The following is a 25305-nucleotide window of genomic DNA, read 5'->3' on the forward strand; positions in this document are numbered from 1 at the left end:
AGGCCGCAATAATAGGGGATTTGGCAGGCTCTTTCTGTTACCAGGGTCGAAATATTTACAAAAGTCAAGGTGTTACAGTGGTTTTCTCCCTGTTTTAAGTCCTTGGTAATTGCAGACTGTGGTAATTTTTATTTTTAATTTTTTTTTAGACTCCTGCTTCCAGTTTATTGCCCCCATTGACGTCAGGACCCTGAAGCCGGGCAGGGCTGTAATATTGATATTTCCTGGTCTCTCCTGCCCCTTCTCCCCCTTTTAGCTTCTTTTGAAGACCCTTGCTACCCTCTGGTGACTGTGTGAGGTGTATCTTTCCCTCCTGTGACAAGGCAGCGCCTTGAGACCCTCACGGGTGAGTAGCGCGCTTTACAAATGTCTTGATAGATTGATTGAATATCTGATTATGAGGCATATGATCAGGGCCACCGAAGCCTTCGGCCCTAATGAGGATGAGGATTACTACTATGATGAGGGTACGGAAGAAGTGATTGACAAATCTGTCCAAAAATCCCTCGATAAACCCTCAGCTCCGCCCTCAGCCCATTTCCAAACGCTTAGATGAACTTGTAGGATGCTCCTTCTCCCCCCTCCCCTCGGGGGTCCTCCCCGCCCTCTTTCTTCTCCCCCCTGCCCTCAGGGGGTCCTCCCTGCCCTCTTTCTTCTCCCCCCTCCCCTCAGGTGGTCCTCCCCGCCCTCTTTCTTCTCCTCCCTCCCCTCAGGGGGTCCTCCCCGCCCTCTTTCTTCTTCCCCCTCACCTCTGGGGTCCTCCCCGCCCTCTTTCTTCTTCCCCCTCACCTCTGGGGTCCTCCCTGCCTCTTTCTTCTCCCCCTCCCCTCAGGGGGTCCTCCCCGCCCTCATTCTTCTCCCCCTCCCCTCTGGGGGTCCTCCCCGCCCTCTTTCTTCTCCTCCCTCCCCTCAGGGGGTCCTCCCCGCCCTCTTTCTTCTTCCCACTCACCTCTGGGGTCCTCCCCGCCCTCTTTCTTCTTCCCCCTCACCTCTGGGGTCCTCCCTGCCTCTTTCTTCTCCCCCTCCCCTCAGGGGGTCCTCCCCGCCCTCATTCTTCTCCCCCTCCCCTCTGGGGGTCCTCCCCGCCCTCTTTCTTCTCCCCCCTCCCCTCTGGGGGTCCTCCCCGCCCTCTTTCTTCTTCCCCCTCACCTCTGGGGTCCTCCCTGCCTCTTTCTTCTCCCCCTCCCCTCAGGGGGTCCTCCCCGCCCTCATTCTTCTCCCCCTCCCCTCTGGGGGTCCTCCCCGCCCTCTTTCTTCTCCCCCCTCCCCGCCCTCTTTCTTCTCCCCCTCCCCTCAGGGGTCCTCCTCGCCCTCTTTCTTCTCCCCCTCCCCGCCCTCTTTCTTCTCCCCCTTCCCTCTGGGGGTCCTCCCCGCCCTCTTTCTTCTCCCCCCTCCCCGCCCTCTTTCTTCTCCTCCCTCCCCCCTCAGGGGGTCCTCCCCGCCCTCATTCTTCTCCCCCTCCCCTCTGGGGGTCCTCCCCGCCCTCTTTCTTCTCCCCCCTCCCCGCCCTCTTTCTTCTCCCCCTCCCCTCAGGGGTCCTCCTCGCCCTCTTTCTTCTCCCCCTCCCCGCCCTCTTTCTTCTCCCCCTTCCCTCTGGGGGTCCTCCCCGCCCTCTTTCTTCTCCCCCTCCCCTCAGGTGGTCCTCCCCGCCCTCTTTCTTCTCCCCCCTCCCCTCAGGTGGTCCTCCCCGCCCTCTTTCTTCTCCTCCCTCCCCTCTGGGGGTCCTCCCCGCCCTCTTTCTTCTCCTCCCTCCCCTCAGGGGGTCCTCCCCGCCCTCTTTCTTCTTCCCCCTCACCTCTGGGGTCCTCCCTGCCCTCTTTCTTCTCCCCCCTCCCCTCAGGTGGTCCTCCCCGCCCTCTTTCTTCTCCCCCCTCACCTCTGGGGTCCTCCCTGCCTCTTTCTTCTCCCCCTCCCCTCAGGGGGTCCTCCCCGCCCTCATTCTTCTCCCCCTCCCCTCTGGGGGTCCTCCCCGCCCTCTTTCTTCTCCCCCCTCCCCTCTGGGGGTCCTCCCCGCCCTCTTTCTTCTTCCCCCTCACCTCTGGGGTCCTCCCTGCCTCTTTCTTCTCCCCCTCCCCTCAGGGGGTCCTCCCCGCCCTCATTCTTCTCCCCCTCCCCTCTGGGGGTCCTCCCCGCCCTCTTTCTTCTCCCCCCTCCCCGCCCTCTTTCTTCTCCCCCTCCCCTCAGGGGTCCTCCTCGCCCTCTTTCTTCTCCCCCTCCCCGCCCTCTTTCTTCTCCCCCTTCCCTCTGGGGGTCCTCCCCGCCCTCTTTCTTCTCCCCCCTCCCCGCCCTCTTTCTTCTCCTCCCTCCCCCCTCAGGGGGTCCTCCCCGCCCTCATTCTTCTCCCCCTCCCCTCTGGGGGTCCTCCCCGCCCTCTTTCTTCTCCCCCCTCCCCGCCCTCTTTCTTCTCCCCCTCCCCTCAGGGGTCCTCCTCGCCCTCTTTCTTCTCCCCCTCCCCGCCCTCTTTCTTCTCCCCCTTCCCTCTGGGGGTCCTCCCCGCCCTCTTTCTTCTCCCCCCTCCCCGCCCTCTTTCTTCTCCCCCTCCCCTCAGGTGGTCCTCCCCGCCCTCTTTCTTCTCCCCCCTCCCCTCAGGTGGTCCTCCCCGCCCTCTTTCTTCTCCTCCCTCCCCTCTGGGGGTCCTCCCCGCCCTCTTTCTTCTCCTCCCTCCCCTCTGGGGGTCCTCCCCGCCCTCTTTCTTCTCCCCCCTCCCCGCCCTCTTTCTTCTCCCCCTCCCCTCAGGGGTCCTCCTCGCCCTCTTTCTTCTCCCCCTCCCCGCCCTCTTTCTTCTCCCCCTCCCCTCAGGGGTCCTCCTCGCCCTCTTTCTTCTCCCCCCTCCCCGCCCTCTTTCTTCTCCCCCTCCCCTCAGGTGGTCCTCCCCGCCCTCTTTCTTCTCCTCCCTCCCCTCTGGGGGTCCTCCCCGCCCTCTTTCTTCTCCTCCCTCCCCTCAGGGGGTCCTCCCCGCCCTCTTTCTTCTTCCCCCTCCCCTCGGGGGTCCTCCCTGCCCTCTTTCTTCTCCCCCCCTCTCCAGGGGGTCCTCCCCGCCCTCTTTCTTCTCCTCCCTCCCCTCAGGGGGTCCTCCCCGCCCTCTTTCTTCTTCCCCCTCACCTCTGGGGTCCTCCCCGCCCTCTTTCTTCTTCCCCCTCACCTCTGGGGTCCTCCCTGCCTCTTTCTTCTCCCCCTCCCCTCAGGGGGTCCTCCCCGCCCTCATTCTTCTCCCCCTCCCCTCTGGGGGTCCTCCCCGCCCTCTTTCTTCTCCCCCCTCCCCGCCCTCTTTCTTCTCCCCCTCCCCTCAGGGGTCCTCCTCGCCCTCTTTCTTCTCCCCCTCCCCGCCCTCTTTCTTCTCCCCCTTCCCTCTGGGGGTCCTCCCCGCCCTCTTTCTTCTCCCCCTTCCCTCTGGGGTCCTCCCTGCCCTCTTCTCCCCCCTCCCCTCAGGGGGTCCTCCCCGCCCTCTTTCTTCTTCCCCCTCACCTCTGGGGTCCTCCCCGCCCTCTTTCTTCTTCCCCCTCACCTCTGGGGTCCTCCCTGCCTCTTTCTTCTCCCCCCTCCCCTCGGGGGTCCTCCCCGCCCTCTTTCTTCTCCCCCTCCCCTCAGGGGGTCCTCCCCGCCCTCTTTCTTCTCCTCCCTCCCCCCTCAGGGGGTCCTCCTCGCCCTCTTTCTTCTCCCCCCTCCCCGCCCTCTTTCTTCTCCCCCTCCCCTCAGGGGGTCCTCCCCGCCCTCTTTCTTCTCCTCCCTCCCCCCTCAGGGGGTCCTCCCCGCCCTCTTTCTTCTCCCCCCTCCCCTCAGGGGGTCCTCCTCGCCCACTTTCTTCTCCCCCCCTCTCCAGGGGGTCCTCCCCGCCCTCTTTCTTCTCCCCCCCTCTCCAGGGGGTCCTCCCCGCCCTCTTTCTTCTCCCCCCCTCCCCTAAGGGGGTCCTCCCTGCCCTCTTCTCCCCCCTCCCCTCTGGGGGTCCTCCCCTCAGGGGTCCTCCCCACCCTCTTTCTTCTTCCTCCTCCACTCTTTCTTTGCCGCATTCGGATGTAATTTCTAAAGTGGCTCAAGGAGCATTAACTGATCGTTCCTATAGTGCAGAGTCACACCCAGTCGTCCTCCAAGCACCTTCTCCGGCTTCCGATTCTGATACAGGTTCTTTCTCTTCTCAGAAATCCCAAACTCACAAGAGTTCCAAGAAATGCAAATGTTCCATCTCCCCTTCTCTTGCCACCCCCTTCACTTTTGACCTGTCCAGAATTGTACACCCTAGACCCTCTGATTGGACCCCTGCGCCTGCCATGGCTGACTATATGCAGTTGAACCTTCGCAAGGGCTTTGATAAGGAAGTCCGGTCCCATCTAAAATCTATGGGGCAGATTTACAAGCCCCTCGCGCCTCTTTTACGCCTCCGATGCGTCACTTTTGTGACGCAGCAGCGGTGCAAAAGATGCGCCATGGTGCGGAGTATTTACAACGTGACGCATCTGGGAGATGCGTCGCGCAGTAAAGCCCTGCGCTAGAAGTAGGCGTTCCGGCGCAGGGGGTGGAGGGGGCGTTCTGGCACAGGAACACCTCCTAAAAGTGGCTGAGTGAAATCTACAAGATTTTTTTTTCCAGCCCATGCTGCGTCAAAAGTAAGGATTGACGCAGCATTGTACATATAGGGCACCCCGGAGCCTTACTGGAGCTGCGTCGTGCTTGCGACGTAACTCCAGCTATGCACCGCCTTTACGGCACAGATGCGTCACGCATCTGTCCGTTTTTACCCCATGGTGCGCCTCATTGTAAATGCGGCGCAACCATGGTGGCGTAGCCCTGACGCACAATAACTGGCGCATCCCTGCTGATATGCAGGGATGCGCCAGTTATTGTAAATCTGCCACTATATGCCCTGGGCCTGATCTCCCTCACGAAACATCTCTCTCCCGGACTTAGACACATCCATGCTCACTTTTCTCAAAACATACCACTTAAGACCCCAAGAACGGCATTGGCGGAGCCCTCTGGGCCTGCCAAGATAAGCTTATTGATGCTTCCAGCCCCTTGGCTAAGTTCCTGGAACTGGCCATCCATGCACAGGGGACAGGTCCCCCCCGTTCACCCCAAGGTGCTTGCCTGATGGACACAGAGCGATAAGCCTCCTGAGCAACGCTAACTGCGTGAGAGCTTCCAAATGGCGCAAATCAATATTACTGCGGAATAATCCGCAACTGGTGGAACTGGCAACTGCTGAACCGGGCCCCCTGGATGAAGGGCAATTATTTGAGGACCGGTTTCTGAAAAACAAAGCCAAATTTGTCAATATCTTTACCTCCCTTGATAAGTCACAATCCTCTCTGAAGTGAGTATTCAACCCCCTTTTTGGTCAGGCCGGTCATGGCAGAGGACACTCGACCGGCCGATTCAACCAGCAAGGTCCTCCATGAGGTTTCAACCAGAGACGCAGGGGTGATGGTCACGACCCAGCCCACGCGGTCTTCTACCCTACCAGATCCAGAGGATACCAGTGTCGCTTTAACAGAGGAGTCAACAGGGGTTACAGCAACTCCGACAACCATATCTTCCCTGGGAGGAAGTCTAAGGCATTTTTCACACAACTGAGCCAAGATCACTTCTGATTGCTGTGTACTCGATAAAGTTTGAGGCTATCGTATAGAACTGTCCCATACCCCAGTTCAACCCTCCCTTCCCCATCCTCTCCTTTTTCCCCCCAACAAGACAAGTCTTTTATAGACTCCATAACTCTAGATCTTTTGTCAAAACAGGCTATTGCGCCAACATCCCCTCCTTCACAGAGCTCCTGCAGCAATGTGTTTTAGGGTTCAGAAGAAGGCTGGTGGTCGGAGATTAGTTCTCAACACTTGGGCAATCCAACCCTTTTGTGATTTACCGCCATTTCAAGATGGAAGACGTCCATCTGCTGAAGGATCTTCTTCAAGAAAGAGATTAGATGCTTTGTCTCGATCCCAAAGATGCCTATCTGTCACTCCCCATTTGTCCCTCTCACAGACTGTGCCTTTGGTTCCGCTGGATAGGTCAGTGGTAGGAGTACCGAGCTCTCCTGTTCAGTCTCTCGTCAGTTACCTGGGCGTTCACCAAACTCCTGAAACCAGTGGTTGCTCGCCTACGGGAGATGGGGTTCGCATGATAGTCTATCCAGAGGACATGCTCATCTTAGCCCAGCACCAGCCTCAAATTCAGACGCATTTGTCTTGGACAATGTCTCTTCTACAAAATCTGGGGTTTGTGATCAACACCCAAAAATCCTTGATGACTCCCTCTCAACAAGTAGAATTCTTGGGGTTTCACGTGGAGGATGTCAAGGCTCAATTGTTGCTTCCTTCCCTGAAAGTGAATTCCATCAAACAAGAATTGAGGTCTATTTCTTACAGAGATTGACAGGTCCGGTGAATTATGTGTTCCCGCCCTTCACCATGATTCTGAGAGTTGGGGCTCAGGCCAGCCGTCAATCGGCAACCTTTGTTCTGATTACTTCACTGTTGAAAATACAGTCTTGGTTTGCGACGCTTCTGAAACTATTAATAGCCCTTCCCATTCTCCCGCTTGTCTTCTCACAGCTTCTTCTCGACCCAGTGGTATCCCCACATCCTCTGATTCTTTAAAACCAGTCGACTCTCACAGCCTGGAAGATAACAATGAATCAATCAAGTTTCTTGTAAAGCGCGACTACTCACTCGTTAGGGTCTCAAGGTGCTGAGTAAGGGGAGGGTGGGTCTGCGTTTGAGTCGAAGACCCAGGTCTTGAGGTACGTCCTGCATTGACACTTGGGCGGAGCGGAGATTTCCGTCAGGGGTGTAGAAGGATAGGTGGTGGTTGAGATATGCAGGTAAGGTGTTGTGGAGGGCTTTGTAGGCGTGCGTGAGGAGCTAGAAGGTAATTATTTTGTTGGTAGGAAGCCCGTGAAGGTCTCTCAGGAGGCCGGTGATGTGGATGTGGCATGGGATGTCCAGGATGAGTCTGGCGGAGGCGTTCTGGATGTTCTGCAGTTTCTTTAGGGTGGTGCCAGCATAGAGTGCATTGCCGTAGTAGAGTCTGCGACTGACGAGAGCATGGGTGACCATTTTCATAGACTTGGTGGGGATCTACTTGAAGATCTTACAAAGCAGGCAGAGCATGTGGAAATAGGACGACGAGACGGAGTTGATTTGGAGGTTCATTGAGAGCAAGGAGTCCAGAATGATGCCACGGTTTTGTGCGTGGTCCGTGGGTGTTGGGAGGGTTCAGAGCACTGCAGGCCACCAGGAGTCATCCCAGGTGGAGGGACATGGAGCCCAAAATGAGGACTTCGGTTTCTCTGAGTTGAGCTTGAGGAAGCGGTCATTCATCAAAGTGCAACTGCCTTCATTCCATTGTGGAAGTTGCACTTAGCAGCTTTGGGTTTGTAGGTGAGGGAAAGAATCAGTTGAGTGTCATCGGCGTAGTAGACAATGTTTCCGGTAGGTTGTGCTCACAACTGTTTGCTGTATTTGGATTCTCTTCTGTTGGGATGTGATATTCTGGAGTTTAGTAACTCTCAGTTGAGTCTCTTTGGAACGGTTTCATTCATTTGATGGTTACAGTTCTTTGTTGGACTGCGTTTTAGCAAAGAAAAAGGCAGGAAGATGGTGACCATTTTGTACACGATACCAGGAGACCGTTGATGGGTTAATAGGAGGCCTGGTTCAAAGCCTCATGGGATATTTTGTGTTGAAATGTTTTTACTGCTTTTTCATTGGCTGCTATTTTGTGAGTAGTAAAGACTGAGAAGCATAATCCTTGCCTCTGTGTCCTTAATAGAATTTAAAATACTTGTTGCAAATGCTAGAACATTTTCTATCCCAACATCATATTCCTCGTTTACCCCAACAGAACCACCAATACATGCAACACATACAAACATAGAAAACAAACAGACAAAACAGAAAACAGCAGAGTTCTTCCTCATGCCTGCAGGACGACATCAGCTCCTCCGGGACTACGATATAATTAGGGCTCTTGGTTTGATGGTATTTTTTATTTTTTTTACATTTCGGTCTGTATTTATGTATATTTATTTTTTGGTCATTTTATCTGTATTTATCCATATTTATTTTGCGTTTTGCATATAAATGTAGTTGTAAAACTGTACATTTCCATATTTATTTAAATGATAGAATGAGGGGTGCGGTGTGGCCATGGATGAGTAGCATGTGGATGTCATCTGTCGCGGCGAGGAGGGCGATATCGGTGCTGCGGTTCGTGCGGAATCCGCACTGTGAGGAGTCGAGGATGGCATTCTCTTTGATGAAGTTGGTCAGCTGGGCGTTGACTTTCTCAGTGACTTTAGCTACGAAGGCAAGGAGAGAGATGGGCCGGTAGTTTTTCAGGTCCATCGAGCCAGCCGTGGGTTTCTTGAGGAGGGGCTTGACCTCTGCCCACTTTCAGTCGTCGGGGAAGATGCCGGATTCAAATCCGTGGCGTTGATGGTGTGGCGTAGTTCAGGCACGATGGCAGCGGCTCTGTGGAAGATGTGGGGGGCGCACAGGTCCGTGGGGGCTCCTGAGTGGGTGCTTTTCATGGCCGTGTTTGTGTCTTCTGTGGTGATCAGAGTCTAGGTGTTGATGGTGGGCTGGCTGCCATTGCTGGGGAGGTGGGGGATAGTTTCTGCCAAAGTCTTTATGGAATCTCTAAAGGAAGCCCCGTCTCCATCCTGCTCACTTTAGGGTCTGGATCTCCACCCTCCAGCCACAGGAACGCAGACAAGACACTCGCACAGCCAGGTGAAATTATCCCCACCCTCCATATTGTGCAACTGTCTAATAGGGACTTCCTAAAATGTCCACACGGGATTCAGTACTCAGACTGGCACAGAGACCTACTACCATACATCTGTAACACTCACTGTATAAACACTCAACGTGTGTAAATAAAGTTGTTGTTTTTTTTAAACATTCGACGTGCACACAAGTTCTGGCTTTCACACAACAGTAAAACTTTACTTTACAGGGGACGAGCGTGCAGACAGATCAAAGTGTGATCATACTAGAAATCATAGAACAAGGCAAGATGCCATCACCGTTGTATGTGACTCACACAAGACAGGGACAGTATTACACTACTCACTATTAGGGCATGCTTGGCACTTGACCCCTCTGTCATGGACAGGCTTAGGTCTCTGCACTCACGCCAGTTTAGCGTGACGCAAGGGCCAAAATAAAAGTCGGGCTACAAGTTTCACATGCTATAGGGTACTCGGAGCAGAGATACCCTCCAGAGTAACATGCAGGGTACATTCCCATCCAAACATTGTACCTCCTTACACAATTGATATATATGGTGCAGTTTCCCCTTTCTGTCCAAAATTCTAAAAATGCTTGGACAAGCCCTTGGTGCGTCTCATCCCCAGTGAATCAAATGACAATGCCTCTGGAAGAAAGAATGGCAATATCCCATGTGGAGAAGTGTGGCTCAATGGTTAGAGCGGCAGACCCTGATGCAGAGGTCTTGCCCGGGACCAGGGTTCAATTCCCGCCTCGGCGGGTCTTGGGCTCAATTTCCTCGGACCTGATAATTCTTGCCTCGGTACCTATTCCAATCATGGGTCCCACTCCGCAACTCTGGGCAATAGCTTGCTTAATCTCCACTTCGGCCCCACTGCGATGGGATGCCTGGCTTCACCTTGGGGGTGCCCAGGAGTGGGCATTTCACAGGGATAAGCCAGGAAGGGTTCCACAGCGGTATGCGTACAGCGCCAGGAAACCCCGGTTGTGGTATAAGTGCACTTTACAAGTACAAATTCATTTCATTTCATCCCATCTTGAGATATTCAAGGAATATTTTGCTTTGCGCCTTTACTTTTTTTTTTGTTTAGTCACCTGAAGAATCTTTGGATGTCTAGGAGCACATCTTTGCAGATTTCTGGGAGTGACTCGGAGTGCCAAGGCTCCATGGCATCCCATTCATCTAGCCACCAAGCAATAGTCCTCATTCAACCAATCAATCGGGGCAGTGGCTGTGCCCTGACGTGTGATGCCCCCAGCCACTGGTTATGGAGTCATACCTGTTTCAAGGTCAATGAAAACTCAAATCTGCTGGCGGCAGGGAGACCAAATCTTTGATTTATCTAGGTTTGTCTTTTGTCTCTTCTCCAGTAACAGGCCAAGCACAGGCTGTACATGGACATTTCCCATGGCAGGGCTCGAAAACTCCACTCGACCGCTTGCATAGTCGAGCTAAATTTAACTAGGTCGAGCTGTTTTTAGGTCCTACTCGCCCTGTGGAGAAGTGTGGCTCAATGTGGAGAAGTGTGGCTCAATGTGGAGAAGTGTGGCTTAATGGTTAGAGCAGGCAGACCTCGATGCAGAGCTCTGGCCAGGGATTAGGGTTCGATTCCCGCCTCAGCGGGTCTCGGGCTCATTAATTCCCCTGACCGGATATTCTCGCCTCAGTGCCTATTCTGATCACGGAGTCCCACTCTGCAACTCTGGGCAATATCTTGCTTTGTCTCCACAACGGCCCCCACAACGCGAGGGATGCCTGGTCGGCACCCTGGGGGTGCCCAGGAGTGGACACTTCACAGGGAAAGCCAGGAAGGGGTCCCCTGCGGTATTCGTACAAGCGCCGGGAAACCCACTGCGGGTAGCTGTGCGCTATACAAGTACAAAAACATTTACATTTACATTTTCTGGCAAGTAGGAAAACAAACAAACTTCTGTCCTCTGTCTGTGAAAACGGAACAAATGTGTCAAGATAACAAGATTTAAAGGCATTTTTATTGCTCACAAAGTTAATGAGCAATAAGGATGCCTTTAAATCTTGTTATCTTGTCACATTTGCTCCGCTTTCAGAGACGGAGGTCAAGTAGGTTGCAGTTAGGTCGAGGACATTTTTTAAGGTACTAGTCCTGCAGGACTAGTACAATTTTTTGGGATTTTCAAGCCCTGCATGGAGTCGTGCTAGTGGATGCTTTTGTCCAACTAAACAGAGATCCATTAATGTTCTTTTCTGTTCAAGGCCTGAATGATGTCGCTGACAAGGCATGATCAGACAGACTACAACGGTAGCGGTGTCCCACAAGAGGAGAGTGGTATAATCAGGATATCTGGAGACAGGGGTCAACAGAAGCATCTTTTTACCCACAATGGGCTACCTGGTCGGAGAGAACAATCTACAGGGCTGAACTCGGACGCTATAACCAACAAATTAGAGACACCAAGAAGAAAGCACTAATGGACCGCATCAAAGGAAGCTCCAACAGCGCAAGGAGATCTTCTGGATCATCAAGGACTTCACCACGCCCTCAGTCGCCGTCAACAACATTGGTGCCTCTCAACAACTCTGCAACAACCTATCCAACTTCCTCAACTGTAAAATCACAAACATCTACAGCAACTTCGCACACCAACCCAACTCCAAAGAACTCATTGTTCGCCTACCCACCACCCAACCAGAACGGCCACCTGACCAAACGGACAACCCTCACCAGAAACTACACAGCGGTTATTGGGCAGACCATCCACTTAGGACCCAACGGACCCATGCCATCACCACATCGACAACCTGGGAACATCACCACCCTGGCCCACGTCATCACGTCTGCCACTTTCCCGGGTGAATACAAACTTGCAGAAATCCTCAAGAAGCCCACAGCCAACCCTAAATGAACCGAGCAACTTCCGACCCATCTTCTTGCTCCCCCTATCCAGCCAAAGTGATTGAGAAGGTCATTAACAGGCAACTCACAACCCACCTCAAACTTCACCATCTTCTATACAACACAATCAGGATTCAGAAAGAAACGATAGCACCGAAACAGCAATCATCACAGCCACAGCCTACATTCGAACCATCCTGGACCAGGGAGAAACAGCGGCACTACCTGCTCAACCCCTCTGCGGCCTTCAACACGGTCTCCCACACCACCCTCTTCAAAAGACTCCATGAGATTGGCATACAAAGACCCGCTCTCAAATGGATCTGGTCCTTCCTCAAGGGAGGAACTCAAAGGGTCTGGCAGCCATACCCTTCACATCAAAGACCAAGAAACTGATATGCAGTGTCCTACAGGGATCGTTCCTCAGCCCCACTCTTTCAGACACTGCTCGCCAACATCATCAGATCACAAGACTCATCTACGCTGATGACACCCAACTCATCCTCTCCCTGACAGACAAAACAAACCACTAAAACCAACTTCACCAACTGCATGACCATGGTAGCAGATGCAAACCAACTGCCTGAAAGTCAATTCAGACAAGATGAAGTACTGGTCTTCAGCAACATGTCCTTCCCATGGGATTCCACATGATGGCAGTCGGAGCTAGAACCAACACACACTGACCACAGAAGAAATCTACGATCACCCTAGATGACAAGCTCAAGTCAGCGTAGTGTGCACCTCCTGCTTCCACATCCTACACATGCTGTGAATTTTTTCAAATGGTTGCCTCAGAACACCAGACAGACCATCACACAAGCACTCCCCACCAGCAGGCTGGACTATAGCAACTCTCTATGCCAGAATCTCATACACAGACTCCAGACCATCTAGAACACCGCTGCAAGACTCATACACAACCTGAAACCGTGCCCACATCACAACGCACCTCAGGAAGCTTGACTGGCTCCCCATTCACAAGTGCAGACATATCAAACTTCACACAACATGTATTTGTAAAGTGCACATTCACCCAAGGGTAACTTGGAGCTGAGAAACAACTCAATGGTACTCATTTTATCGATCTCAGAAGGATGAAAGCAGCACACAAAGCCCTACACAACACAGGACCAGAATACCAGAACAGCCACATACACTTTCACCTACCCACCAGACACCTATGTTCCGCCTCACACATTCCCAGCATCAGCAAAAGAAACATTGGAGGACTCATTCGACTACATTACAGCCAAGACATGGAACAACCTCCCTCAACACATCAGAGCTTCCCTCTCACTTCTTGAGTTCCAGAAAAAAACAGAAACCTGGCTCTGTATATAAGCACCTTGGAACCATACACCTTGCCCAAGCACCTGGATACCCTCTCGGTGATTAGTGCGATATACAAATCAACGTACCAGATCTCATTTCATTAGATGCGTGGAGGGATGATGTACAGTCTAAGACCGACTGATTGGGTTACCAATGCCACAGCACTTCATAGTCTAGGTTGTCTGATTTCAACATTGGTGGCATCTCTTCTGAAATCAGACAATTTGATAACCTGGTGAGCACGAAAATAAAAAGGAAGGCTAAGACAAAGCAATTCTCCGTAGCCAAGATCATCCTTTATTAAAAGGTTTTTATTAAATCCCAATAGCAAAAAATACATAACATAGCACAAGAAAAATCAATGAAGTGTCGAGATTAAGGGGGACAAGAGGATGCCCTGGTCCCAAGCCAGGTACCCCCGGGGCATGCGGTAAGAGTTCTCGGTCCACGGGACTGGAAACTAAAAACTTCTTCCTAGCTTTGGAAGGCTTCTGGTATCTGTACCACTGTTTTACACCATAGCATACTCATGCTCAAAGTGTCTCTGGCACATGATGGCAGGACAACACGATCGGCTGTAAGATTATAGAACACAGGCTTGATTGCTCACGTCCGTTTTTCTAGATCTTCACACCATTTGACAGGTTAAATGAAAGTTTACCGCCAAGGGAATCCCTCTAGTCTGTACCCTGCAGTCTGTTCACCTCTGCAAATGTTTAAAGCCTCCAGGGGTATGCCACAGAAGCCAACAGTGTGGGATACCCGTTTTCTGTTCCCTTGAGCTGTCCTTAGGAGTAAAGAGTGTGCAGATAATTGCTGGCAGGAATTGACGGGAGAACAGGCAGGAGACTTCCACACTCTTTCCCTCAGGCTGCTTTAGCTGCAGAAAGCCGCTTCAATGCGATACCTCAGCCTGCTCTCCAAAGACTACCTATTCCTCATCGGATCCAGACGCTCCCGAACTAGGCGGTGTGCTAAGGATCTCCTCCTCCTCCTCTTCTTCAGAGCCCTGCTGAGAGATGAAAGAAGACCAGTTAACACAAGGCAAGAAGCTAATTTTTCCATAACAAGTACAAAAACATAGAATAAACTGCAGGAGGGGGGTTCAAGAACAGCGGCAAAGAGCAAGGTCATAAGTTCTCTGATTCATGAGGACATTTAAAAAGGTACTATCTGCACCAGATGTTGGTCTTGCCTAATTTTCCTACTCCACAGATGTCTAGCCTCTTTGATGACTCAAAGCTTACCAAAGTACCCCAACTTCCATACTGGAGTATGATAGATCGATAGGACATATGATGAGCATCACTTTTGGAAAGATGGAGGAAGGCCTTAATGTCCAGTCTAAGCCCAACTACATCCCCCAGAGTCCAAGTGAAGAAAGTCAAAGGATGATTAGAACAGAAGCTTTCGAGTCAAACAGCCCAGTGATGGGATCCTCTGATCATGCACAACCCGTCAGACGAGGGTCTGTGATTTATGCTTGTGTTACCCTAAATGGTAAAAACCCTCCATCTTGATAGGGAGGATTTGCACTGGAGGTAACATACCAGTGTGTGGTGTTGACCAAGTTGCAGTCTTGTAGATATCTGATAAAGAGATGTTACCTAAAAAAGCTAATGTGGTGCCCTTTCGGCATGAAGGGTGGGCTCTACGGTGAGCAGGGGATGTGCAGTTTTCCTTGGAACAATAGTTACTTACCTGTAATCTGTGGTTCTCCAGTATTGGTGTCTTTCATAAATTCACATGCCTGAATCATTCCCCGTCATCGGAGTCGGAGTCCCACGGTACATAAAATAGCAATAATATGCCATAATATTATGTGAGGACATGGCACCCACTTACCGCAGAGGGCATTGCCTGCCACATTCCATTTACTAAGTGGCTGCTTCTACTGCTCCTCTCTTGTTCATTTAAGGTAGAGCCTTTAGGTTTGCCAGGACTCTCACTTTAAGGCCCAGTACACAGGAAATCAAGCCTAGAAACACTACACAAACAGCTTGTAATTAGATAGGTTTTATTTTAAAAGGAACATTACCTTCCAGGTACACAAACGGATCGACCGGTCACCTAAGTGAGGTCCCAGTGGATAGGAAAGGTGCCTTAAATAGCGCGGACTGCATGAAGCAGTCAAGTGTCCGGTGCCAAAATCTTCGTTAGTGCCATGAATACATTTAGATTCTTAGTCCTCCTTGGGAGCCTCCGAAGCGCAAAGGGTCTCAACCTCTCTTAAGAGGTCTGAACAACTAGACTCTTTGAAGGTTCAACTTGATTCTGCACTACGGACAGGCCTCTTGGTTTTACAGCAGAGAATTGCTCCTGCCTGGTCACTGATCGGTCCGTGTGAGCCACACTAAATGGTTCAAGAATCCAGGACTTCTATAAAAGGATTTTTTGTAAATAGCTTTTTCTTATTTTCAATTGTAAGTAGCTTAAGAGACCGATTCTAACTGACGATTCAAATGACAATCGTCAAACTAGGACTGCTCAACTGCAGGAGGAATGAGAAAGTCACCAGAGGGAAGGCTCTTCAGAGGAGGCTTAGAACACAATGGGTATGATGGATACTCGGATTATCAAACGAGCTGGTGGGAAAAGCATCCTTGATTTTCTCGGTGGAGCCCTATAAAACCAGATTAAAGTTCAAATAGTTCTTCTCCGTGAGTAACTGCTCACTGCGGAGTTATAATTTAATAGCAACACTCTTTTTTATCAATCTTGAGGTTCAAGACCACTGGGGACACAGCTGACCAGCTCCCAGTACCACTTAAGTCAAAGATGAAGAATGCAGATCTGAAGCTCGAGCCGCCACTTTACACTTCGAGCCGAGTGGAGGTTACGTAACAAGAGCTTTGGGAATCGCTATTTATTTAGTTTTACAAAGCACTACAGTCTCAACGTGTGGATAAGGAAAGGAAATGACCAACTAATCCATTTATGCTTGTGTTTCCCTAAATGGTAAAAACCCTCCATCTTGATAGGGAGGATTTGCACTGGAGGTAGCATACCAGTGTGTGGTGTTGACCAAGTTGCAGTCTTGCAGATATCTGATAATGAATATGCTACTTACCAGTATGCATCTGTTCTTGGCATGTAGGGCTGCTAACATTCATATCTTAGCATTAGATCGCCGCCTAGTGTTGGGTCCGGATGATCGCACATTGTTGTCCTGGAAGAGTCTTCGAAGTATCACGAGATAGGTGGCTCCTCCCCTGGACTACAGTGCGCATGGGCATCGGCTCCATCCCCAGATTGTTTTTCGCCATTGTGGCAGAAGATGGAGTGAAAAGTGTAAAGGATGTCCATGCTAATGACTGAATACAATAGTATATCTGCAGCTGCGACAGGCACCGGGGAGGAGGGTGGGCGATATGAATGTTAGCAGCCCTACATGCCAAGAACAGATGCATACTGGTAAGTAGCATATTCAGTTCGAGGCATGTGGGCTGCTAAATTCATATCTTAGCATAGAATACATAGCAGTCCCTCCATTAGCGGCGGTTGCCCGTGCCAGCTGCAGAAACCTGAAAGAGTGTCTTGAGAACAGCCTGTCCTACAGCTGCTTGCTGCTTGGAATGTACATCAACACAGTAGTGTTTGGTAAAGGTATGTGGTGTAACCCACGTGGCTGCTCTGCAAATGTCCTCTAAAGGAATGTTCCCTAGGAAAGCCATAGATGCCCCCAATTTGCGCGTGGAGTGCGCCCTTGGGGGTATGGTTAGAGTGCGCTTGGCCTTTTGATAACATATCTGGATGCACTTAACAATCCACCTGGCTATTCCTGCTTTTGAAATGGGGTTGCCTTTGTGTTGTGGTGCGAAGGCAACAAAAAGTTGTTTTGTCTTTCTAAAGGGTTGTGTCCTGTCTATGTAGTACATCAACGCCCTCCGTACATCTAATGTATGGAGCATTCTTTCCGCTACCGTTTGTGGGTTTTGGAAGAATGCCGGCAAGTCAATAGTTTGGTTGAGATGAAACTGTGACACCACCTTCGGAAGGAATTTGGGGTTAGTGCGTAGCACTACCCTATTTGGATGAATCTGAATGAAAGGCTCTTGGATTGTGAGCGCTTGTAGCTCACTAACACGCCTCAGTGACGTAATAGCTATTAGGAAAGCTACTTTCCACGTTAGGAACTGGAGTTCACACGAGTGCAGTGGCTCAAAAGGTGGTCCCATCAGTCTGGTGAGGACCACATTGAGGTTCCACACCGGAGCTGGTGGTGTTCTTGGGGGAATGACTCGTTTCAGACCTTCAAGGAAAGCTTTAATGGCAGGCACTCTGAAGACAGAGAGATGCTGCCTGTTTTGAAGATAAGCCGCTATGGCGGATAGATGTATCCGAATGGAAGTGTACGCTAGATTGCACTTGTAAAGATGCAACAGATAACAAATGATGTTAGGGATAGATGCGTCTAGCGGGTTGATGTCATTAGCAGTACAGTAAATGACAAAACGCTTCCATTTTGCAGCATAGCATGCTCTGGTAGTTGGCTTTCTTGCCTCCTTGATGATGTTCATGCATTCTGGAGGCAGGTTAAGGTATCCGAACTCTAGGACTTCAGGAGCCAGATCGCCAGGTTGAGCTGTTGCGGATCTGGATGCTGAATTTCTCCATGGTTCTGCGTCAAAAGTCTGGGCGTGAGGCGCAGTCTTTGATGCGGCACCACTGAGAGTTCGAGGAACGTGGTGTACCATGCTTGGCGCGCCCACGTTGGAGCAACCAGGATGAGAGTCATCGCGTGCTGCCTTAGCTTTCTTGCCACCAGCGGTATCAGAGGGGCTGGCGGAAAAGCGTACGCAAATTTGCCTGACCAGTTCATCCATATCGCATTCCCCTGCGACTGTGGGTGAGGGAACCTGGTGGCAAAGTATTGGCATTTTGCGTTTTCTTTTGTTGCAAACAGGTCTATCTCCGGATGACCCCACTGCTGGAAGTACGGGTGGAGTACAGATGGGTGTAACTCCCACTCGTGCATTTGATGGCTGTATCTGCTGAGCAGATCCGCCATCTGATTGTCCTTGCCTGGGAGGTGTTCTGCCATGAGGAAAATGTTCCTTTGAATGGCCCACCGCCACATGCTCTGAGCCAGATGAGACAGCTGTGGCGAGTGGGTGCCTCCCTGCTTTTGAATGTAGTACATCGCGGTCATGTTGTCCGTCCGGACTAACACTACCTTGTTGCACAGATGTACAATGAAGGACTTGATTGCCATGAAGATTGCCATCAGTTCCAGATAATTGATGTGCATCCTCTGTTGTTGCGTCGTCCATAGTCCCTGCACTGTGTAAGTGAGCAGATGAGCTCCCCATCCCTGGAGAGAGGCGTCCGTTGTCAGGATAATCTGTGGCACTTGCTCCTGGAACAGTCGGCCCTTGCAAAGGTTGTGTGGAGTCCACCAATGCAGAGAGTCGTATGCCCGACTGGTAACCAACACTAGGTCTGTTAATTGTCCCTGAGCCTGTGTCCACTGATTTGCTAAGCACTCCTGGAGCGGGCGCATATGTAGCCGTGCGTGAGGGACTATGAAGATGCAGGAGGCCATCATGCCTATCAACTGCATGAACACTCTCGCTGGAAGCGAGTGTTGAGGTTTGAACTTCTGGATTAGAGACTGCATGCTGTCTATCCTGACTTGGTTTGGTTGAGCCATGGCCGTCAGGGTATTGATCGTCGCACCTAGAAACTGCCGGACATGTGCCGGCTGAAGATGCGACTTTGGGTAGTTCAACGAGAAACCTAGATTGTGAAGGAGGTGAATGGTAGTCGACATATCCGCGGCGCACTGTAGTTCCGACTTGGCTTGAACGAGCCAGTCGTCCAGGTAGGGGTAGACATGGATGTTCTGCCTCCTGAGGTGCGCTGCTACTGTCGCCAGACACTTGGTAAACACCCTCGGGGCTGTGGTGACTCCGAAGGGTAGGACCTTGAACTGGTAATGCTTGCCTTGGATAGTGAACCGGAGGTATTTCCTGTGGGACGGGTGTAGTGGAATGTGGAAATAAGCATCCTTGAGATCTAAGGTTGCCAAGAAGTCCCCTTGGTTTAACAAGGGGAGAATCTGTTGCAGTGTAAGCATATGGAAATGTTCCGACAGTATGTACAGGTTGAGGGGACGTAGATCTAGAATGGGCCTGAGAGATCCGTCCTTTGGAATAAGGAAGTACAGGGAATACACCCCTGTTCCTTCCTCTCCCACTGGCACGAGCTCGATTGCGCCTTTTTGCAGCATCGCCACTACTTCCTGCTGCAATAAGTGCAAATGCTCTGCGGACATAGGCCGTTGCCTTGGTGGAATGTTGGGTGGAGTGGACTTTAACTCTAGACAATAACCGTACTGGACAAGTTGTAGCACCCACCTGTCCGTGGTGATGTTTCTCCAGACGGGCAGGAACTGCTGCAGTCTCCCCCCGACAGGTGTTAAGTGGTCGGGGGGCAGTGACAGAGAGTCACTGTTTGCTTGGGGTAGAGGAGCGGGAGCTGTTGTTTCCTCTGCCGCGACCTCTGTTGCTGTTATTTCTGTAACCTCCCTTGTTCTGTTTTGTGAACGAGGATTGTGCTCCACCTTTTGGGAATTGAGATTGTTGACCCATTTGTCCTCTGGTGACTCCACGTGCACCTGAGCGACGAAAATTGTTGCCACGAAACTGTTGTGACTGTAGGGCCCCCATGGACTTAGCAGTTTCTGTGTCCTTTTTTATCTTTTCGAGGGTGGTGTCAACATCTGGACCAAACAGTCGATCAGGATTGACTGGCTGATTAAGGATGGTTGTCTGAATATCAGGTTTAAACCCAGATATGCGGAGCCAAGCCTGTCGTCTCAGCATGACGCTAGTGTTGATCGCCCTAGCTGCTGTGTCTGCGGCGTCAAGTGCACACTTGATGGCTGCGTTGGAGATCAACTTTCCTTCCTCTATAAGCAGTTTTGTGCCCTCTTGAAACTTTGGAGGCAGGTGTTGTACAATCTGTTCTAGGGTGTCATAATGCGCCCTATCGTAACTTGCTAAGAGTGCTTGTGTATTAGAAATACGCCAAAAGTTGGCAGCTTGTGCAGCTACTCTTTTGCCCCCTGCCTCTAGCACTTTGGACTCCTTATCCGGGGGAGGAGCTTCACCCGTTGTTTGGGAGTTGGCCCGTTTGCGGGCATTGGCGACCACCAGGGAGTCTAGCGGCAACTGTCCCCGAATGTATGCAGGGTCTGCAGGTGCTGGTCTGTACTTTTTTTCAATACGTGGATTGACCACTCTCGCCCTAGTGGGTTCCTTAAAGATGTCCGCAGCATGTTTGAGGACTCCCTTGAGCATAGGCAGTGTCTTTACAGTCCTCTCAGAGACTGAAAACGTGTCAAAGAGAAAGTCTTCTTCAACCGGGTCAGCATGCATGTCCACATCATGATTAGCAGCTGCCCTCTCAATTAGTGCATGAAAGCCTGCAGAATCCTCTGTTGGGGATGCACGTGCACTGAAAAGCTGTGGGTCTTGCCCCACACCTTGGGTGCCTTGGTCACCAATGTCATTATATGCATCTGTGTGTGCATCTGGTTCATTTACTGGGAAGGTGTATTGGTCCTCCTCATTGTAACCCTCACCATCAGAATGGTCTGGTGAGGGAGTAGGGCTTCTTCTTGGAGGAGGCTGGATAGGCTCTATGAGGGTAGAAGCGTCCAGAGGAACTTTTTTCTTCTTTAGTGGGATAACATAGGAGTCTAGAGGCTCTGATGTGATCCTTCTTTTGTATATTGTCAATTTGCCTGTGTTGGCGTCGATGAAGTGCTCAGAATCGTCCTCGGATCCGAGTTCTCGACTTGAAGGTACCCCTGCCGTAGAAGAATCCGCCTTCTTTGGCGTCGATTTTGTAGAAAAAGCCTTCGGAGCCTCTTTCGGCGGTAGAAGGAAGAGAAGCTTGCTTTTAGGCTTGGCCGGAGCATCCTTCGGCGTCTGAGGCGACGGCAACGGAGCCGACGTAGCAGCGGCCTTTTCCCTGATTCTCTGCAGCGAAGCGGCGATGGGAGACGCTTCATCCACAGTGGCTTTTGGCGCTGACGAGGACGTCTTGACCTTCCCCTCGGATCCGACGTGATGGTGGCCCTTCTGAGGTTTGGGCGCCGATGCCGTTGACGCCGACCCAGAGTCCTTGGACCGATGCGCAGACGTGCAGACGTGCCAGCAGTTGATCCGTGCGCTTGAGTCGGTTCCGTATCCACTACGCTGCTGGCCTTGGCGTGCTTCGACGGTGTCGCAGCGGTTGATCCGTGCCGACCACCCTTTTTAGAGGATCCCTCCTCCTGCGCCGATTTCGTTCCAGCGGAATCGATCGACTTCTTCGGCTTCTGCGGACCGGAGCCCGACGGAGCCGATGCGGCAGCGGGTGCAGTATGTTTTTGTGGGCCGGCCGCCATTTTAGGGACGCTCGAGTCCATAAGTTTCGGTTTCGGGTCGGCCATTTTAGGTGTCGTCGACACCGCAGGTTTCGGTTTCGATCCGGCTTGCCCAGCAAGTACGTCCGTGGCCGGGCCTGATGGCGGGGCCGTGGCTTGCGGCACTGGGTCTTGGGTAAGGCCACTTGGCGATCCCGTGACCCGATCTTGATCTTCGAAACCTTCGGGGCATAGCTCGTCTCCAGAGCTATCTGCCGCGGCCCCATAAATCTCTTCGACGTCCCCTACCTCGTCGACGTATTGAAGGTCTTGACCCGCGACTCCGTCGTCGTCCTCCGGATCCGCCTCGACCTCCGTTTCGGGTGGGGAGATTTGGAGAAGATGACCCTGTTCATCTTCTTCCTGGTCGCCGAAGATGTTTTCTGGATCGGGGGCCGCTTGTCTGGCCTCCAGGCGCACCGCGCGCCGAAGCTTGAGAGTCTTTTTCGACCTGAATTGAGCGCAAGCCTTACACTTGCCGTCGTCATGGTCCGGTGAAAGGCATTTGTTACAGACCGGGTGGAGGTCTATATGTGGGTACTTGGACCCACAGAGCGGACAGTACTTAAACGGACTCCGCTCCATGCTGTAAAGTTGTAGTCGCGTCGCGATGAGAAGGCCTCGATGTTCGAAGAGTGTAGACTCCGTTGAATCCGACTTCAAGAGTTGGAAGAACCCGAGACCGTGCGCGAACAATACCGACGCTAGAAAATACAAGGCCTTTTGGCCTGAAAAAGTTAGTTTTTCTCGGTTCCGACAAAGAGAAGTCGGGACCACATCCGAACCCAATGGCGGAAAAAAACAATCTGGGGATGGAGCCGATGCCCATGCGCACTGTAGTCCAGGGGAGGAGCCACCTATCTCAGGATACTTCGAAGACTCTTCCAGGACAACAATGTGCGATCATCCGGACCCAACACTAGGCGGCGATCTAATGCTAAGATATGAATTTAGCAGCCCACATGCCTCGAACAGGGAGGTTACCTAAAAAGGCTAATGTGGTGCCCTTTCTACGTGATGGGTGGGCTCTACGGGGAGCAGAGGATGTGCAGTTTGCCTTGGAATCAAAAGTCTGGATTACTTAACTATCCACTTCACAATGCCAGCTTTAAAGATGTCAAGGCCCCTGTGGGCTTTAACAAGGGCCAGAAAAAGACGTTTGGACTGCCCACGAGGCATATTTGTATCAATGTAATACATGAGCGCCCGCTTAACATCCAAAACGTGAAGGGGCCTTTCAGCTGCAGACTGTATGAGAATGATGGGCAGCTCAATGGTCTGGTTCATGTGAAAAGGTGAAACAACCCTGGGCAGAAACTTAGGGTTGGTACAAAGAGCTACCCTATTTTGTTACCCTAGATGACTGGTTCCTGTATGGTAAGAGCTTGAACCTCACTCCTGCGTCTCAAGGAAGCGACAAAGACCAGGAAAACCACCTTCCAAGATAACATGCAGGCAACATAAGAGTAGGTGTTCAAAGGGAGGGCCCATGGGTCGAGTGAGGACCACACTGAGGTGCAGCCGGTTGGAGCGAGTCGACCTTTTTGGGGATAAAAAACTAATGTGTTCCAGAGGTGTACTCTCTAATGTACGAGTACTGATTCTATAACGCCCTTTGTTAAGAGCACTTGAACCTTTTCCTTGAGAAGGTTATGGTCGTCTGAACTTAGTACGTGGGGGTGTGGTGGGATTGTGTGGAAACCGAGGAAGTACATTTCCTGCTCAACAGAGAGTACCAATTGGGTTATCCCATTGAGCGAGGAAGTGTTTCTACAACAGGTGTGATGTGGTCGGGGGATGAATGAGGAGCCAGTGTTTTGCAAAAAAAGCACCACTTGCAAAGCCACCTCTGCCCTCCCCAAACCCATTTCCTCTTTAGTCCCCTCTTTGGAAGGTCTTTGGTTGCTGGGGATCATGAAAGGATTGTTGGTAATGTTGGTTTGGGGGTTTCTAACCTGAGCCCGCAAGTTTTGCACTTGCCTTGCCTTCCAAGGAAGGCAGATTTGGGACTGGCTGAATGGTAGGGCCCTCGTGGATTTGGCTATATAAAGTTCTTGTTGATTTTGTGGACCATCGGGTTCACCTGGAAGCCGAACCGATGTTTCCCAAAAAACAGGAATGTCTCAGAAATGCTGTTGAGTGCATTGCGCCTACAACCGAAAACCCAAAGCCAGGCGTGCCTGTGGAGGAGGATGCTGGCACTAACACCTCTTGCAGCCGTATGTCATGTTGAGTTTTTATCCAATACTGCCACTGGCGCAACCAACTCCTGTCTGCATTTACGAAGGATCGCTGGGAGATGCTTTACCAGCTCCTCCATTTCCACCCAGTTGTAACAGTTGTACATGGAGAGGAGACCTGCAGAGTTTGCAATCCACTTAGGAGTGGCTGTCCCAAGCACTGCCTGCTTCCCAGTGGCGTCAATCCACTTGGACTCCATATCAGGTGGACAGGCCTCATCAGTAGCATGGGCTGAAGCCATTATATGGGCCATAGGGGCAACCAGAAGTCAGGGTAATCTGCCCACGGATATAAAACGGATCAGGGGCAGGCTTATCTTTTTTCTCAACCTAAGGAGTGACCCCACTGGCCTTTACCAGCTCTTTGATGCTGTAGTCCACCTAAGCAAGCATCCCTTCAATATGAGCAGATAAGGCACAGCACGCAAACTCTTGGACAGGGTCGCAACCAAGAAGCCAACCTCATTATGCAATGTATAGATTTTGACCTGATGGTGCTGTAAATTAAATCACAGCCATGTGGGGGGAAGCCTGTGGGGGCAGAGGTGGTGGTGGAGTAGGTAGTATAAGTGGCAATGGTGGAAGAGCTATAGAACTAGATACCAAATCGCTGACCCTTTTGGGACTTGGCGGTCTGGAATGGTGGAGTCCAGGTGTTGTCTCAACAGTCAGCCGGTGTTTCTTGGGGAGCTGCACAAGTCTCTGAGGCACAGATTGGCAAGAATTGAGCTCGTATCTGCGTGAAGACAGACCCTATTTTGCTTTGTATCTATGACCTGACAGCTTCTCAAAGATTGACCCCTCTGGACTGAAAGGGGGCTTTGACGCTGGCTGTGATGAGGGAGCTTCCGGCATCTATTTTGGCTCAGAGCGTGGCTTTTTGGAGCTTTACGGCAGACGCAGCGTTGAAACCTAATGCAGTTTTACTCCCCTGGATAGGGTCACTGCAGATATCGCCCAGCCTCCCAAGTACTGGATGTCCCAGGTAAGAGTCCAAAACCCAGGTGGGGGAGGATTTGAAGCAGAAAATGAGGAAGGCAATGAAGGAAGTCTGTCTGGTCTGGCGAGAGGCAGAGGTTGCAACGCTCATGATGGCTTCTCCAACTATACTAGTCAAATATGTTGTCTTGAGAAAGTGGTGTTGAATGTTTGTCAGATCCGGAGTCCGGGGGTCACAGGTTGATTTCATCAGCATGATAGCAGTGTCCTTATAACAAAGTTCAAAAAGAGAGTCGCTTTAATAGGGAAGAAGGTACCATTTCAATCCCAGAGCAGCAGAGCCAGATGGCAGAGGAAAATCTGAGGTGTAGCCAGTGTGATGGTGCATTGTGGACTGAGGGTGGAACCAAAACAAGCCTTGTTTCAAAGAAAAACAAGTTGCAAATGTCCAGGCCCAATATGAGTGGGCAGAAGTATGTTATGTTATGTTAACATTTTGTTAAGCGCACAGCTACCCCAGCAAAGAGGCGTCCCGGCGCTGGTGGGCTCGTTATACAGATTACACATAGAACTGACCATAGAAATCACAAACCCTAGGACAGTGAAAAAAGGAAGTTCTTAATAGCTTTGCGAAAAGTAAGTGTGTCCTCAATGCCGCGGATAGTGGGTGGCAAGGAATTCCACAATTTTGCTGCTAGGAGCCGAAAGGAGCGGCCTCCGGCACGACAGTTTCGTCCTGGGTAAAATCGCCAGATGTTGTCCCAGTGACCGCAGAC

The 25305-nt window shown here is 51.5% G+C and overlaps 1 protein-coding gene across 3 annotated transcripts in view; it reads right to left on the reverse strand.

The window, feature by feature from the left end:
* Positions 1-13170: 13170 nt before the first annotated feature.
* Positions 13171-25305, reverse strand: part of SSRP1 (structure specific recognition protein 1) — a 93186-nt gene continuing 81051 nt past the window's right edge. For 2 of the 3 annotated variants that reach the window (XM_078674408.1, XM_078674486.1), the window contains exon 17: positions 13171-13946. In XM_078674408.1, the coding sequence (XP_078530534.1) occupies positions 13866-13946 (81 nt within the window). In that variant the 3' untranslated portion in view covers positions 13171-13865. The remainder of the gene's footprint in view (positions 13947-25305) is intronic. The other variant, XM_078674564.1, reaches the window with a different exon arrangement.

The sequence above is a fragment of the Lissotriton helveticus genome, chromosome 1_1 (assembly GCF_964261635.1).
Source record: "Lissotriton helveticus chromosome 1_1, aLisHel1.1, whole genome shotgun sequence".
Taxonomy (NCBI): domain Eukaryota; kingdom Metazoa; phylum Chordata; class Amphibia; order Caudata; family Salamandridae; genus Lissotriton; species Lissotriton helveticus.